At 35.5% G+C, this 16979-nt stretch overlaps 2 protein-coding genes across 3 annotated transcripts; one reads left to right on the top strand and one right to left on the bottom strand.

Moving 5' to 3' along the window:
* The first annotated feature begins 531 nt into the window (after positions 1-531).
* On the top strand, positions 532-3434 carry LOC113275426 (fruit protein pKIWI502-like). Its single transcript, XM_026524918.1, has 5 exons — positions 532-1171; positions 2086-2185; positions 2307-2402; positions 2502-2582; positions 2957-3434. Exons 1-5 carry the CDS (start codon positions 609-611, stop codon positions 3017-3019), a joined length of 903 nt encoding a protein of 300 aa, XP_026380703.1. The 5' UTR covers positions 532-608; the 3' UTR covers positions 3020-3434.
* A 632-nt stretch (positions 3435-4066) lies between these two features.
* On the bottom strand, positions 4067-6175 carry LOC113275424 (sarcoplasmic reticulum histidine-rich calcium-binding protein-like). 2 transcript variants are annotated; one of them, XM_026524916.1, is made up of 3 exons: positions 6007-6175; positions 5835-5896; positions 4067-5121 (listed from the first exon to the last, which is right to left on the bottom strand). In XM_026524916.1, the coding sequence occupies exon 3, from the start codon at positions 5060-5062 to the stop codon at positions 4352-4354; it is 711 nt and encodes a 236-aa protein (XP_026380701.1). In that variant the 5' UTR covers positions 5063-5121; positions 5835-5896; positions 6007-6175; the 3' UTR covers positions 4067-4351. The 2 variants fall into 2 exon arrangements, with proteins under 2 accessions (XP_026380701.1, XP_026380702.1); XM_026524917.1 differs by having other exon boundaries at positions 4067-5087.
* Positions 6176-16979: the final 10804 nt, after the last annotated feature.

Here is a 16979-nt window from a genome sequence, read left to right as displayed (position 1 = left end):
ACACCCACATAACGAGTATAAACATGGATATCAAATTATACATATTTCTCATATTAATGATAATCAATGAAAAAAATAGTTTTAAAGATATTCCCTTATTTAAAAAGATGGGTCAACTAATAATGTGACAAAACTTTAAACTAAGTAGGTCATCTAATAGTGGGACGGAGGAAATATATATATACAATTTTAAGATTTTGAGGATAATACTAAATAATACATAGACTTTAAAATAAGTTAATTCTATGAATCCTATGAATCGGGTTACCAAACATACGTGGGATTTCCATGAATCCCAATCCTATGAAATTATAAATCCTCGAAATCGTAAATTCTGCAAACAAACACACCAGTGAAGTAATGGGAAAATAAAACGGGGGTGGATTCTTGATATTACCTCCTATCAAAAATTGGTTATCCCATATCCATTTTATCCTCCACTCCACCACAATCCACCCTCATTGGATGACATCAAACATGTTATAACACATGTGAACCACACAAGTGAAAATATATCAGCACCACCTCCCACATTGGCGGCGATTCAGTGACGGACCAAACTTTTCTCTCTTCCTTCCCCATTCCTCTAAAAAAAAAAAACACCCAAAATGTCTCTCATCACTATTCATCCTTCTTCTTCCTCTTGGTCTCCTTCTTGTCTCTCCAAAAACCTCCGATACAATCAGAAAAATCTCATCCCTAATGTAGAGTTTCGTTCCATGTCTATCTTACGCCGTAATCATCGCCGTACCTTAAACACAATCTCAGCTTGTCTTCGTCAAGACACAACAGTTTGGACACAAGCACCATTAACAACGTTAACAAAAGCAGCTGAAGATTTGTATAATATATCAATTAATGTTTCAGATTCACCTCATTTAATCTCTTCATATACAAAACCAGGTCAATATATACAAGTGAAATTACCGGAGATTGAGAAACCTTCTTTTCTAGCTATTGCTTCTTCACCATCTTCTACATCATCAAATGGTGAATTTCAATTCTTAGTTAAGAGTATTGAAGGTTCTATTGCACAGCTTTTATGTGGTTTGAAGAAAGGTGATGTGGTTGAATTGAGTTCTGTTATGGGTAAAGGTTTTGATGTTGCTCAGATTTCACCTCCTGAGAAGTTTCCTTCTGTATTCATCTTTGCTACTGGATCTGGAATTAGGTATTTTATCATACTATCAACTCTCTTTTTTGAATTTCTATTGGGATCTCATTAATCATGTGTTTTGAATTAGTGATTTATTCATGGTTCTAAATCTCAAATTTCAAAAATTGTTTTGGTAAATTACTTTCAAAAATTGTGGTACATTACTTTCTAGGTTACCGATATAGTTGACATGAAAGGAAGAACATTTGCGAAAACATGATAGTAAACTACTTTCTAGATTACTTGTAGTTGACATGAATTTGTGAAAACATAATAATCTTTTTGTTCTTGTAATTAATGAGTCTAGAGCCTTGGAACTCCTTGAATAGGTAAATTTTTAGCTCGGTTAGAGTTATTTTGGTGAGTTAGATACCTGGGTAACTGGTTTACGGAAAATTGAAGCTATGAGTATTTGTGGTCGAAAGCTGGGTGTTGAGGTGTTTTGCGTAAACCATGCATTTCATGAAAAGACAAAACATGTTGAAAGTAGTGGAGCTACTTATCAGTCTTAGACACCATAAGCACCTGTTATCTTCTAAGAATAAACCAAACATATGCACTTGGTAACACTGTTTTTTGGTTATTGTTTATAATACAAATTGGAATTTGGTGTAATTGCATAACTAAATCGATACACCTTTTTCTTGTGAGCTTTGACATTATACAATAAAACATTATTGGTTCTGTTTAGTATTATGTACTCATAAATATGTTAGCATTAACTGCACCTCCTGGCCTCACGATGTTCTGTTTCTCACAGCTTTCTCTAAGCTACTCCAATTTGTGCCTCCAATATTCTCATCCCATTTATTCACTGTGTGATGAGTCAATTTGTCAAACATTGAACCAGTTTGGAAGAATTTGTTTGCGGATGACCAATTATTTCCATCATAAACCTTTCTGTACTCACTTTGCTTCCTTGTGTGCAGTCCGGTCAGGTCCCTCATAGAGTCAGGTTTCCCTGCCAATAAACGACCAGACGTCTGGCTCTATTACGGAGCTAGGAACCTTCAGAGAATGGCTTATCAGGTTTGTCAAATACTATATTACATAATTTATGACATCTTTTACTCCGTAGTCCTTGCACATTAAGTCATCTATGCTTCAAATGAACTCTGTCGTAAGCTTGTGCCACACATTCTTCTTATAGGATAGGTTCAAGGAGTGGGAAGCCTCTGGTGTCAAGGTCGTGCCAGTATTATCACAGCCAGAAGATAGATGGGTCGGTGAACGTGGCTATGTCCAGGTTGGTTTTGATGTGTATTCAACCTAATGATTTGATTTAATGTCTGATTGCCTATGAAATCATTTGCTATAGAGCTTATTCTGAATGGTTCGTCTCCAGGCTGCTTTTGCTAGAGCCAAGCACATCTTCAACCCTTTGTCTACTGGTTCAGTGCTCTGTGGGCAGAAACAAATGGCTGAGGTTTGTCTTCTATTTCCACTATCACTTACTAATGGAAGTCTCTGATCATTGAGCTTCCGAACAGCTTTTGTATTTATTAAAGTCGGCTATGTCTTTCTGCTGACATGTTAACAAATGATATTAGTTCAAGCTATAAGGTTGATTAGTTGTGTAATGGCTCAGTCAATATGTGCTTGAAATAGATTTAAGTCAATATCCTGGTACCAGTACAGTTATGGCATACTGCCAATGAGCTTGTCACATTAGTAATACAGGCTAAATAGTAATTATCATTAACTGGATAACTACCATTTGTTTTATGATTACTTCAGATGTTTGTCTCGACTCGGTAAACACAACCATTCAGTCTGAGCTGACATCTTTTCTTTTTACAGGAAATTACATCTCTTCTTGTGGCTGAAGGAGTCTCCACAGAGAAAATTTTGAAGAACTTTTAGTACATCGAACTGCGTTGTTAATAATCATCTGACATCGTAGACAAATTAATTTTATTCCATCAGCTGTTTACAACCACTGTAGACATCCATTCAATGTAGTGGCTGGAGTAATCTTCAACAAGGCCAGTGTATATTGATTTAAATGTTGAAAAGGAGGTGGAGTGGGGAGCTCACTTATAGCACCACATCATCATATTCTTTTTCCTTCAGATATCCACAATTGTATTAACTGTATCACACCCTTTATTATTTTCTCCATATGAGTAATTGGAGGAGTTTTTGAAGTTACCATTTACTTAATAAAGGCAATGAGTAGCACATTTGTGAAGTATGTTTGCAGATGCTCATTGGAATGTGTTCGACTAGCTATGTAACTTTAGTTTCTACGATTTTCAGAGAGCTGGTTTTTTTCCAAGGGTGCTCAGCTTTTAAGTTATCGATCTTTGTTAAAATTCAGTTTTTTTTTTCTTTTTCTGATGAAGTAATAAAACCTGGCGGATTTAAATGATCTAGCATACTTGGCCAACTTATCTGCTGGCTTATTAGAACGTCTATTTAAATACTTGCAACTCCATAGAGGATGATTGCGTAAAGATTCAATAATATCTAAGATAAGTTGTTGATTCTCCCAGCAAACTTTGTGGTAGTCTCCATTGGCTGCCTCTGCTACTCTTTGAGCATATTTGCTGTAGACCAAGTTCTGCCGCCCATTTCATAGCATACCACAGCCCCTCTACCTCCGCGTGTTCTACATTCAGATGTTAATGTGTATAGACGCCTCATCCCCGTTTAAAGTCACCTGCAGAATTTCTTAAGATCTGACCCAATCCAGAAAGATTAACTGAATGAATTTCTGAATTTCTTTTAAAGGAAATCCAGGAAAGTTTGGGGGTTGCCAGTTTGTCCGACACACTTGGTTCAGAGCAGGGTGCACCTCAGATCTCTGCATTTCTTTGCCTGTCATAGTATCGTCTCAACATGATTTGGTTTTAAACCCTCACAGACAGCTGCATCTTGTTAAAATTCAAATAGTAAAAACAACATTTCTTGGCATTCAGTAAACCAATAAAAGTTCTTTCATTGAATGAAAAGGATCAAGTGAAAGAAATCCTCCTAACAGTTTGTCTTAGTAAACATGAAGTTCCCAGCGAAACAATAAGTGCAACATTAGAGGTTTTCAGAGTTCCACCAGAAACAATTTCAAATAGAAAAAGACCAAATGAAAATGCAATCAGCTTTAGTCCTGAATTAAGAGGTGAAATAAAGTCAAGATGGACACTCTTCTTGGTGAATTTCAATATCTTCCATTTCCCACAATTTTCACATCGCCATTCATGACAGATCTGTAGCTTGTGTTGACCTGCGATGGTGTTTGTGGTGCCTTGATCTATGATCCTTCCTTGCTACACTATCTTCTTCTTCCCCACTCGAAGATTCATAAGAAACAGATCTTGAAACCCGGCGCCTATGTCTCCTTTTATGTGTACTATGTTTTCTATGATCATCGATGCTGCTATCATCATCGTCTGAGCTCAAGGATCTTCTCCTTTTATGTGCCCGATGCTTTCTTCGATCATCACTCTTATATCCATCACTGCTGCTATCATCATCTTCTGAGCTTATGGATCTTCTCCTTTTATGTGCCCGCTGCTTTCTTAGATCATAGCTACTGCTATCATCATCGTCTGAGCTTAAGGATCTCTTCTTCAATCTATGCTTTGCAGATTTCTTCTCCTTCCTCCTCTCGCTGTCATTGGATGACGAGTCTGAAGAACCTTTGTGCCTCCTGTGCCTCTTGTGGGACATTTTTGTAGATTTTCTCCCATCTTTGCTACTTGCATCTCCACTGTCACTATCAGATGTGTCTGACACAGATTTCCTCTTATGTTTAACAGCTCTCAGCTTCGTTTCCTTGGCTTCGGCATCAGCTTTCGCCTTTGCAGCAGCTTCAAGTTTCTGTTCCCATTTCAAGGGGGCTTCTTTCTTCTCCAAAGCTCGTTTCTTTTTGTCTTCCACCAACTGCAGGAACTTCTTGCAATCCATGTGGATGTAAAAACCAATTCAATTCCTGCATGTTTGTAAGATGATGACCGAAAGTGCATCTCACAGAAGAGAAAGAACAATGTTAGTTATTGCTTTATGAGAAGAAAACAAAATGATAGCTCACATGAAAGAATAACAGTGTCCATGTTTGCTCGTTAACCCACTTCAAATTCTAATCAACCAAGAAGAAGAACCACATTTATGTACTCTCAGAAAAATGCCGTTTGGGTTCAAACACATTACGGTAAAAGGAAAGCAAAATATTACTAATACAGATTTAAGAAGAAACCCCTTTTCACTTTCTCTGAACTTCATCCACTAAACAAACTCTAAATCCTCAACATAGATGAAACCCCTTTTCACTTTCTCTGAATTTCATCCATTAAACAGACTCTAAAGTCTAAACCCTTGACATAGAGTCTGAAAATCATAGTTACTCGTAACACTATCATATCAACAATCATATTGAAACTCATTATCTTATCTTATAGTTTCAGGACCATAAAAGACTCCTAGTGCCAAAAATACAACATTGAAGGGTAACCATTCCTCCAAAGCCCAAACATAACATCTCTAATAATTAAGCACTTAGAAACAACCTTTCACACATCAAACTAAAATTATTTCAGTTTCTCCTTTAACTAAGTAATACAAACAGAATTTCAGCAAACCCCCTAAAATCCAACAAAATGTCTAATGACTGCAGAAAAAGAAAACTATAACCTAAATCATCAAAAGTTGAAAAATAAAAAAGGCAAAAGCTTTGTCTTACCTTATCCAAAAGGTTTCAGTTTGTAACAAGAGTCTTGCCCTTATAGCTTCTGATTGAATTACCTAGAAGAAGAAAAAAATCACAGCATAAATAATTTTTTTTTAAAAGGAACATATAATCATATCAGAATTAGAGATCTAAACCTAAATACAAAAATTAATTATATATATACTTCTGCAACATATAGATTGAGGAGGAGAATTCTGATTTCTGATCGATGAAAATCAAACGTATTGCTTTCCCTTCTCTCTTCAGAAACGTATAGCCTTTTGCTTCTCTCTCTCTCTGTAAAAGTCTAGTCTGAAATCTGAATGAAAAACCCTTCACCGGAAAATCATTAAAATATATATTCGCGAAGCTTCTATTAAACGGATCGGCCGTTTTTAGAAACTCGCTCTTTTCACGCGGTCTGACTAACGTGTCTACGGTTAACATGTCCTCATGATCTGATCCGTAGTTAGAACAAGTCTTATGGACTTTCTTCTTAATTTTAGACCGAGGCCCGCCTTATGGCTCCGACTCCAAGGATATATCCAAGCCCATGAAATCCAAACGAAAGTGATTTGCCGCCTGATCGGGTGAACAAGTCACCTGCGGTGGTCAGTCGTCGGAGACCCTACGATTCTGGCATAAAAGGAAAACCAAATCCTACCTCTGCGTTTCTCACTCGTGATAAAAAAAACCTACCTTTGCGTTTCTCACTCGTGATAAAAAAAAAACTAGTCTAAAACGAAGTATAACAACAATGTCATGCATTTCGGAAGAGATCATTCTTGTATCTTGTTAAGGTTTCCAAAGGATATCTACGTTGAGATCTTTTCAACGATTCCAGTGAAATCTCTAACCTGTAAGTGTGTTTCAAAGAATTGGCATGCTCTAGTTGCTAGCTCTTATTTTGTCAAGTTGCATCTTAATCTTACGATCCAGAAAGACAAAGTTAATCTCATGGTTAGACAATTGGGTAGAGAGTCTTGATAAACATAATCTATTATATGAAACTAATAGGAGGTAGTCAATTAAGATTTCAAATGACTTCCAAAGAGTTTCCGAATCTACTGTTTGTCTTATAGAGATTTTTGAAGAGTCTCCAAATGTCTCTTCTTATAGGTTAGAAACTTTTTTTAAGTCATTTAAATTCTCTGAAACTCCATGTTATTGGATTAGGATTTCATAAGAGTCACTTCAATAACTCTGTTATTCGAAGGAGAACTGAAAGTCATTGATTTGTTGTTTTCAGATATTTGGAGAGACTTTTTTAGGAATATAGGCATGGTACAAGTCTCTCCCCAACAGGTTTACAAATCTCATTTTTATATTTTTATCCATGATAAAGTAATCGGTAAAAGTTTTGGATTTTTTATTACATATTTTATGTATTTTTTTTGTCTCTACAAATCACAGACACTCTTTACAAATCTCATTTTTCTGTCTCTACAAGTCACAGAGACTCTCTAATATACTCTCAGAAAAACACTTAAAATCTCTATATTTTCAGAGAATCTCCGAGAATTGCTCAAATAAAAAATCTATGAAAATCTCACTTGACTACCCCCTTGTAATACTCCCTCCATTTCTAAATGATAGGCTTGGTTTCCTTATTTTGGTATGTGAAAAAATAGGCTGGTTTCCATAAATGGAAAGTCAAATGTTATGAGTTTACTAATCTACCCATAAAGGGACCACTTATCTCTCTACTTTTTTTTATCTCTTAACACAGAAAGGGATCACTTGTCTCTCTTTTTTTTTCTCTCTTAACACAAATGAGGACAACTTATCTCTTTTTTTTTTCTTCCAAATATCAAATGAATGGGCGCAAGAACAAATTAGGAGAAAAATATGAAAAAGTAGCTATGATGACTAGTTTCCTTAATCTTTGTGCGAAACCAAACAAGCCTATCTTTTGTAAATGGAAGGAGTATTTCATTAGCATCAACATCGTGGGTGATCGATTAATACGATCATGCTATTGAGATGAATTACCCTTTCAAATCCTTAGGTTCTATTGTTGAATTGTTTGGTTCTTGCAACATGTTGGTTTGCATTAGCAATAATGAATTGGGATTCTTTTGTTTTGGAACCCATAAGCCAAAGAGTACATGAAACTACCTAAATTACCCAATCATTTTTCAAAAGATTGTAAATTCGATTCTTTTAATTACGTTTATACTATTGATTATGATTGCAAAATCGACGATTACAAGCTGATTAGACTTTTAAAAACTAGATCAGATAGATTACGTAACTTCGGTTGAAGGATATTCGTTATGGTCAAACTCATGGAACAACAATCAAGCCATACCTTAGAGGTTTCCTTTTTTTTACAAAATGGGTTGTTTGTTAATGGAGCTTGTCATTGGTCTGCTAAAACCCAAGACTTTACTACACTCATAATATCCTTGAATGTCGGTGATAAAAAATTAAGAAAACCAACTACCAGGAGAGTCCTTGGAATTTGTCTCTTTGGGGTGTTGGAAGGGTACCTCTGTGTACTTGTTGACTATTATGGAATTTGTGTTGAAGTATGGATGCTTCAATATTACGGAGCAAGAGAATCATGGACTAAATGTTACATCGTTAACAATAAGATTACTATGACTCACTACTGTTGTTTGAGACTCATGTGGTTTTTTTAAAAGTGGTGAGATACTGTTCAAGGTCAAGGGTTGTCCAATTTTATATGACTCTAGGTACAAGAGTGTTACATATCCAAATATTGATACACTTGACCTAAACAAAGAAGATAAATATTTTGAAACCTTGGTTTCAATTAACTATGGTACTTATGTGGGAAAAGAAAGAGTATAGGATTTGGAAGAAGATATAACAATGGGAGCATATTAGGTGAATATGTGATTGTTAGAGCACTTCTCGGTCGAACTCGCAAGCGTTGCTATCTCAAGCTTGTTTTTCAAGTTTAGTTGCCAAAACTATAAGTCTTGATTTCTATTCTACTTATAGCTATGTCTCGAATTAGGATATAATGTGTAATTTAGGCTTTAGACTTCACGGCGTTCATCGATTTAAGACAAAGAACTACTAAGTGGAGCTTGTAGAACTTCATCAACAAAAGGTATGTGGAGACTTGAACTCATTTATCACTCAAAAGTCTATTTCTATTATATCTCTTATTGAGACAAAAGTCGTATAGCTATATAGACTTTACTTTATACACATTTGATATTCCGAGCTGAGTTTAACTCGCTTACATATTTCTCGAAATATGTGTTGTTAAGCTTTCGATTTAACCAAGTTCATCTTTTATTCTTGACGAAAGTTAAAAGATGATCATGTGAAAATCGCCTGGTAACATCTTACATGATTTTTTTGAGACAGTCATTTGATGTAGAATCAGAATGTTTCGTATTGGTCTATTGATCACTTGACAATTGCTTTGAAGCTAATAGTTTGTTTGAGACAAATATTCCCGTCTTCTAAGAATGTTTCAATTATTAAAATGGAGTTTAGAAAAATTAACCATTGATTGGATATAGCACAGTATGCGTACTTATATGCTAACTTTTGCAAATTACTCCAAGTCCGGGAACCATAGTATGCGTACTGGTTTAACAGTTGAAGTCCGGGAACTTAGTATGCATACCCGTATGCATACTGGATTAACAGTTCAAATCCGAGAATTTAGTATGCGTACCCGTTTGCATACTAATTCAACTGAGTTCGGTCGTGAACGACAGTATGCGTACCTGTTCGCATACTAGCGGACAGACCAAGTCCGGAATTCTAAGTATGGATACACATTTGCATACTTGAGTGTGTTAAGTTCTAAAATCGGTTTATTCATGAAAAGATACAGTTATATAATAAGGAATGCGATCTTTTGCAAACCGTGGCTATAATTTTCACAAATTTATTCGAGTGAATCAAAATCGATTTTGCTTCAACTGTGTCTTGTATACTTCTATGAGAATATAAACAATTGAACAACTCTACAACTAGTTTCATTTGAGTCATTTGAACTAGTTGTGATAGAGATGAACAAGGTTGATATGAAAGTGTTCATATGGCTAACTTCGGTTAACTATTGTTGATCCGACCAAGTGTACACGTTTAGGTACGGTTACCCATATCTAAATGAAGACACATTTCATTTGTGTATAACAAGATAAGTTAAATTTAACGGTTGAAAAATATTAGCTTGAATCTAATCAGGTTTTCATCTAATTGTGAATATTGAATGCTTTGCTACCAAGGTAGCATTGATTTCAAACCTTGATTTGAAGACTATATAAGGGATAACTCTAGCAACTGGGAAACATAATCCCCATACCTCTCGTGTGATACTAGTTGTGACTAGAGTCGATTCTCCTTTAACCTAGGTTTTTCTAAAACCATTATAGGTTACAGACTTAAAGACTTCATTGGGATTCTGAAGCCAGACCCCAACTATTTTCTCTGTAGTTGCATTTTCTGATCTTACTTTGTTCTATCGTATTAAGTACAATCTTCTTTAATATTTGCTTGAGATTCAATCTCCGATAGGTAAGATAAAAAGTAGTCACAAACATATTCGTCTCATCGTTTGTGATTCCATAGTATCTTGTTCCTCTACCATACGGTTAAGATCATTGTGAGGTGATTGATATTACTAGGTTGTTCTTCGGGAATATAAGTCTGGTGTATCAATTATTTCATGTTCAGCTTGATTTATTAACGGACGGAACAAAAACCCGTAGGTATTTGTTTGGGAGACAAATTTATCTATTCAATAGACTTTTCTATGTGAGATAGATTTGTTTATCAAGTCTTCGACTTTGGGTCGTAACAACTCTTAGTTGCGGGTGAGATCAGCTAAGGGAATCAAGAGCGTAGAGTCCTGCTGGGATTCAGAGGCGTAAAGAACGCGACTGTACCTTAATCAGTGTGAGATTGGTTAGGATCAAATACTTTCCAGTCCGAAGTTAACTTGTAGTATGCTAGAGTCTGTCGCGGCTTAATACAATGTGGTGTTCAAATCTGCACTAGGTCCCGGGGTTTTTCTGCATATGCGGTTTCCTCGTTAACAAAATTTCTGGTGTCTGTGTTATTTCATTTCCGCCTTATATTTGGAATATCACAGGTTGTGCGTAGTTCAATCAATTGGTGAATCTAACCTTTGGTTGTTGATTGAAATTGATTGACGCTTGGATATTGGTCGTTGGTACCATCCAAGTTATTTCTCATATTAATCCGGCTCACATATTTCTATCTGTTTTATTGCAGATTGATTTGAGAAATTGAGATATAACTCTTGGATGTATTTTCCTTGATTGAGTCTGACTGTCTAGTTGATTTTCATGGAAATATATTGGAGTTAGTACATACATATTTCCTAAACGAAATATTGGGTGTGGTTGTTAGACCCCCGCCTTTTCAATTGGTATCAGAGCAGGCAAACACGTTTAAATGCTATCATCCATGCCATTACCCCAGATCTTCAGCACCACGTGACTACGTGCACTAATTCTAAAGAATCTTGGGATATCTAAGAAACTGTATTCGGAGGAAATTCCTCTGAGAAAGAATCCAGGCTTCAAAACCTAAATTCTGATTGGGGAAACTTTCGTATGGCTGATGAAGATTCATTTGATGAGTTTAATCGCAAAGTGTCTGAAATTTTTAATGCATCTTTTGCATTGGGTAAAACTATTCATGAAAGGACATTGTGATGAAAATCTCAGATCGTTGCCAACGAAATACGATTCTAAGAAGCATGCTATCTTTGAAGGAAATAACGTTAATACCTAATCCTGAAATACTCTTGTTGGGAAGTTAAAGATTTTTGATCATGCGCATACATCCAAATCTGGGAAGGATATTGCTTTTAAAGCACAAAAGAACACTAAATTGCTTGACAAAAGTAAAAGTGTTGGCAACTCTGTTGTTCATCCTATTGAGAATGATTCATCAAATGAAGATCTTGACCACTCAGTTTCACTGATCACAAGACAATTTAGAGATCTTCTTTTGAAGAGAAGTAAATGGTTCGTAAGGGATAAACCAAGATCATCAGTCAAACCTCATGACCGTGCTTCTCCTAAAAACAAGGACACCGTTGATACTGACTATGAAGATATGCCACAGTGCTTCAAGTGTAAAGGTTTTGGTCATTTTGCTAATAATTGTCCAAATCATAGAAAATACACTGGGAACAAAGGTCTTGTTGCTACTCTTGATGAAATGTCTGATCACTATAATTTAGATGAAGATGAAAACTCAAGTGTTGCACTCCTTGGTGAAAATATTGACTTTGATAATTGTAGCAATACGTACATCAATCTTGATATTCTTCCTGGAGAAACTTCGTCAACCACTATGGAGGATAAAACGGATTTTTCCCTATCTACTGAAAATTCTATTTCACATGTTTCAGGTACCTAAATTTGTTTAGTAGCATGCTCGGATATGGTGTCTAACCGCTCTCCACATTGACACGTTCTTACTGTACTTTTACGGGTCATGAACTCTCCAAGTGTTACAAGTACAAACATAAAATAAGATATGTCAATAAACTTCAACGGAGAGCAAATCGATTAGCAAACAAGTCCAAACTTGTCAGAAGTCTAATTCACCCGAGGTAAGTAAAAAACTCAATGCCTCTCCAAAAAATTTAATTTCTAAAGAATTAATTAGACCTTCCTGGAAAAGAACAAGGTCTAAACATTATGTGAAAAAGGGTACTAAGAATTCCATAAAAAAAGTATATGGTGGACAGAGTATTGTTCACCCCAATACAGCTTAATTATGTTGAAAGTGCATCTTGTCTCATGTGCCTGACCTCAAAGAGACAAGTGTTTGCACAGTTCAGGCTTTAGAAAAAGTTTTTTTTTTTGGTTGTTGTTTTCTGGAATTCTGTTGATCTTTTCATATCATAAATTGGTATTGAAAAGAATTTCTTTTTCATTAAAAGGGAGTTAAAATCGACAATTCTACCTTCTTTAGGGTTATGAATTGGTCGTACGTGAATCCTACTTTGTATATATGTTCAGTAACCCAACATTCCTTTTTCCTTCCCTGGAAAACTCTTTTTATCACAATATTTCTTGTTGAGCTTTCTTTGTGTATTTCTCTCACAATTTCGTACTTGTATGGGGACTCTAAGCATCATGTCTTCTGATAGAAAAGATGTTAATATGATTGTTAAGCTATCAATAATTAAGGAAAAAAATAAGTCTCCTTCCTCTACAACTTTGAAGAGAAAAAAAAATAATATGAAGAAACCAAGGGTTATCCCCTCTAATCTTCAGAAGTTTTCTGGTGTTCTTGAAGAGTTGAAGGAAACAAGGAAGGAGATTCAGCAAATAAAGGCTATTGTTTTAAGGACTCTTGAAATTCAGAAGGCCCTGGTTCGACATCAGTCAAGAAGGTTTGTGGAATTGACTCCTTTCTTCATGAACCTTATGTTCCAATGGCTGTTTATGACAAGGAGTTCGGGGACGATAAATAATTTTTCAGAGGTATTAATTTCTAGGAAACTTCTTACGAGGATTTATTTTTGTGTTTTTAAGAAGGATAACTAGGGTTTGGAATAGCCTGTATTGTGATTACACATTGCTATTGTCAACAATTTTCATCTTGCAATGTTTTTAGATTTATTTATTTAAATTCTAAAGTTTATCTGGAAGATGATTTTGCAGTATTAATTTTTATCGGTTTTATATATTGCAAATAATGTTATGGGATATGTATGTTTGCGTCTGTGAACTATGACTGTCCCATATATGTCAAAAGTTAAGTCTATTATGTCATTATGCAAATATTGATGGAGAACAGAATAAACTTTTGATGACACAGATTAAGTATATGGTATCATTATGAAAATATTGATGTAAAATAGAATGAATCTTTGTATATTTCACAGTATTGATCTTTCCCTGATCCACTTCTAAGTGAAAGTACTATATGGCTCCGTAAGTTCTCTTCTATTGATGATTTCCGATTAAATTAATCATGGGATCTCTTGTGGTTAATTTAGTTGGGTTTTATGAATACAAATTCATGTTTGATGTAATTTTTTAATGTCCAAAGAAACCGTTATTTTCTTGAAAAAGTAAGGCCGCTCTTGTTGTTCTTTCGGGAATGACATTTTATGGGGAAGATGAAAAAGCGGGAGTACAACAACCACACCCAATATTTCGATTAGCAATCTGTATGGACTAACTCTAATATACTTTCGAGAGAATCAACTAGACTCAATCTTAATAAAGTATATCAAAGAGTTATATCTCACTCTCTCGATTCGATACTTACTCAAGCAAATAGAAATCTGCGAGTCTAATTGAATACAAGAGAAATCACTTGAACGGCACCAAAGACTAATGTTCAAGTATTAATCAATGTAAATCAACAACCAAAGGTTGGATATTCTGATTGATTGATTAAAATGCACAACCTGTGATATTCCAATTATATAACAAAATATAATGCGAAAAAGAAATAACACAGACACTAGAAGTTTTGTTAACGTGGAAACCGCAGATGCAGAAAACCCCCGGGACCTAGTCCATATTGAACACACACTGTATTAAGCCGCTACATACACTGGCCTACTACAAATTAACTTCGGTCTGGACTATAGTTGAATCCCGATCAATCTCACACTGATCCAAGGTACAGTTATGCCCCTACGTCTCTGATTCCAGCAGGATGCTACGTACTTGATTCCCTTTGCTGATCTCACCCACAACTAAGATTTTCTACGAGTCGAAGACTTTAATAAACAAATCTGTATCACACAGAAAATTCTACGGTAATAGATAAATATGTCTCCACATAAACACCTATGAGTTTTGTTCCGTCTTTTGATAATTCAAGGTGAACACGAACTAATTGATAAACAAGACTTATATTCCCGAAGAACAGCTCAGTATTATCAATCACCTCATAATAATCTTAATAGACGCGACGAAAGCAGATATGGTGGAATCACAAACGATGGGACGAAGATGTTTGTGATTACTTTTATATCTTGCCTATCAGAGATATCAATCTCAAGCCAATCGTTATGATTGTACTCAACACGATAGAAACAACAAGATCATATCACACAACTACAAGAAAGTAGCATCGGTATGGCTTCACAATCCTAGTGAAGTCTTCAAGTCGTTAACCTACAGGGTCTCGGTAGAAACCTAGGGTTAAAGGAGAATTGACTCTAGCTTATACAATTAGTATCACACAAGAGGTGTGGGTATTAGGTTTCCCAATTGCTAGAGTTCTCCCTTATATAGTCTTTCAAATCAGGGTTTGCAATCAATGTTAGCTTAGTAACAAAGCATTCAATATTCAACGTTAGATGAAAACCTGATTAGATTCAAGCTAACATCTTTCAACCGTTATATCGAAAACTTAGCTTGTTACACACAAATGAAATGCACGTTTTAGGTTTGTGTAACCATACCCAAACATGTACATTTTTTGGTTCAACAGTAGTTAACCAAATGGTTAGCCATATGATCACTTTCATATCAACCATGTTCTTTTTCACCATAAATAGTTCAAATGACTCAAATGAACTAGTTAGAGAGTTGTTCAATTGCTTAGATCTTATAGAAGTATACAAGACACAATCGAAGAAAAAACGATTTGATTCACTCGAATCGACTCATGACTTTATAGCCACGTTTTGCAAACTTGCATTCCTTAGTTAATATAAGTATAAGTTCACGAATAATCGTTTTGGAAATACCCAACTTAAGTACGCGGACCAGGTACGCGGACTTAAGTACCCGAAATGATTTTGTAAATAGTTCACAAACTCCAGCAGATTTTCTCGGGAAGAGAACCTCCGACAGTTCGCGGACTGGGTTCGCGGACTCTGTTCCGGTTTCCTGAGCAGCAAAGTACACAGACTTGGGTTCAAGGAATAAGGACTTATACATGTATGTGTTACCACACAATGCTTATATCCAACATTGGTTATATAATCTCAAATCTCATTTCAATCATTGAAACATTCTTAGAGGACGTTATATAGTTGTTATTCACAAACTATTTTTCGTCAAAGCCGTTTTCAAGTGATTTAAACATAACATGACTTTCGTCACTAGGTAAATATGAACCTGGCCAAAGTGAAAGCTTACCAACACATATTTCGATAAATAGATAAGCGAGGTAAACTCGGCTCGAAATAGCAAATGTGTTTAATCAAGGTTTATATAGTAAAGCGACTTTTGTCTCAAGATAGGAGATAGAGTAGATAGACTTTTGAGTGATAGATCAGTTCAAGTCTCCACATACCTTTTAGTCGATGAAGTTCCACCAGTTTCTTGAGTAGTTATTCGTCTTGTATGATGATCCCCATGGAGTTCTTGAGCTCAAATGCACTTTCTATCCTAGTCCGATACTTAGCTATAGTAGACTAGAAATCAAGACTTATAGTTTTGATCACTAACATTGACAAACATGCTTGAGATAGCAACGCATGCGAGTTCGACCGAGCAGTGCTCTAATTGAACTTGTGCTTAATTGCCAAATCTTTGTGGGGAGTGCGGCTGTGGAATATTGTAGGAGTTTTATTGTATCTTTATAAACTATTTGATGAATACACTAAGTTTCGACTATGTGAAATCTTCGAAACAAAGTTGATATGTTCTCTTTTGGTCATAAGGTATCTCTATGGGAATTTCATTATGATCCCGCTAGTTTTTGTACCTTTGCCAATTTATATTGAAAAAAAGAGGGAGAATTATTATGTAGTTCACGCTACAAATACTTTAAAGAACATTATGTAAGGGGGAGTGGTTTTCATTGTGAGATGAAGTATTGACTAAGGAGGAGTGATACATATCAGCATGGTATTATTGTCAAAGTTGTGATATAATTGAACTTTGATGCTTTGTAATAATACTATGACACTGTATAACAATAATTGAGAACAATGGTTTTCTTGAAGTTATGGCTACGGATCTTCAACAACTATGATACTGAGTTGGACACGTTCAGAATCACTGGAGTACTTGGAAGTGACGAAGATTTCGAGTAATGTTGAAGAACCAAGGAAATCAAACATTTGGACGAAAACCTACAAAGTTTATTTATTTTACAATACATATGTGTCGATAGTTTTGTTACTAAATTGATAAAGGGGAAAATTGTTAGAGCATTGCTCGGTCGAACTCGAAACCGTTGTTATCTCAAGCTTGTTTGCCA

Source organism: Papaver somniferum, chromosome 4, assembly GCF_003573695.1.
Source record: "Papaver somniferum cultivar HN1 chromosome 4, ASM357369v1, whole genome shotgun sequence".
In the NCBI taxonomy this organism is placed as follows: Eukaryota; Viridiplantae; Streptophyta; class Magnoliopsida; order Ranunculales; family Papaveraceae; genus Papaver; species Papaver somniferum.
This window is presented reverse-complemented; position numbering and strand designations above follow the sequence as displayed.

Bases quoted from the DNA above. Each gene is read 5' to 3' on its own strand.
- LOC113275426 (XM_026524918.1), top strand. From the start codon at position 609: ATGTCTCTCATCACTATTCATCCTTCTTCTTCCTCTTGGTCTCCTTCT. The intron at 1,172-2,085 runs GTATTTTATCAT...CCTTGTGTGCAG, and splicing joins GCTACTGGATCTGGAATTAG to TCCGGTCAGGTCCCTCATAG. The intron at 2,403-2,501 runs GTTGGTTTTGAT...GTTCGTCTCCAG, and splicing joins GTGAACGTGGCTATGTCCAG to GCTGCTTTTGCTAGAGCCAA.
- LOC113275424 (XM_026524916.1), bottom strand. From the start codon at position 5,062: ATGGATTGCAAGAAGTTCCTGCAGTTGGTGGAAGACAAAAAGAAACGA.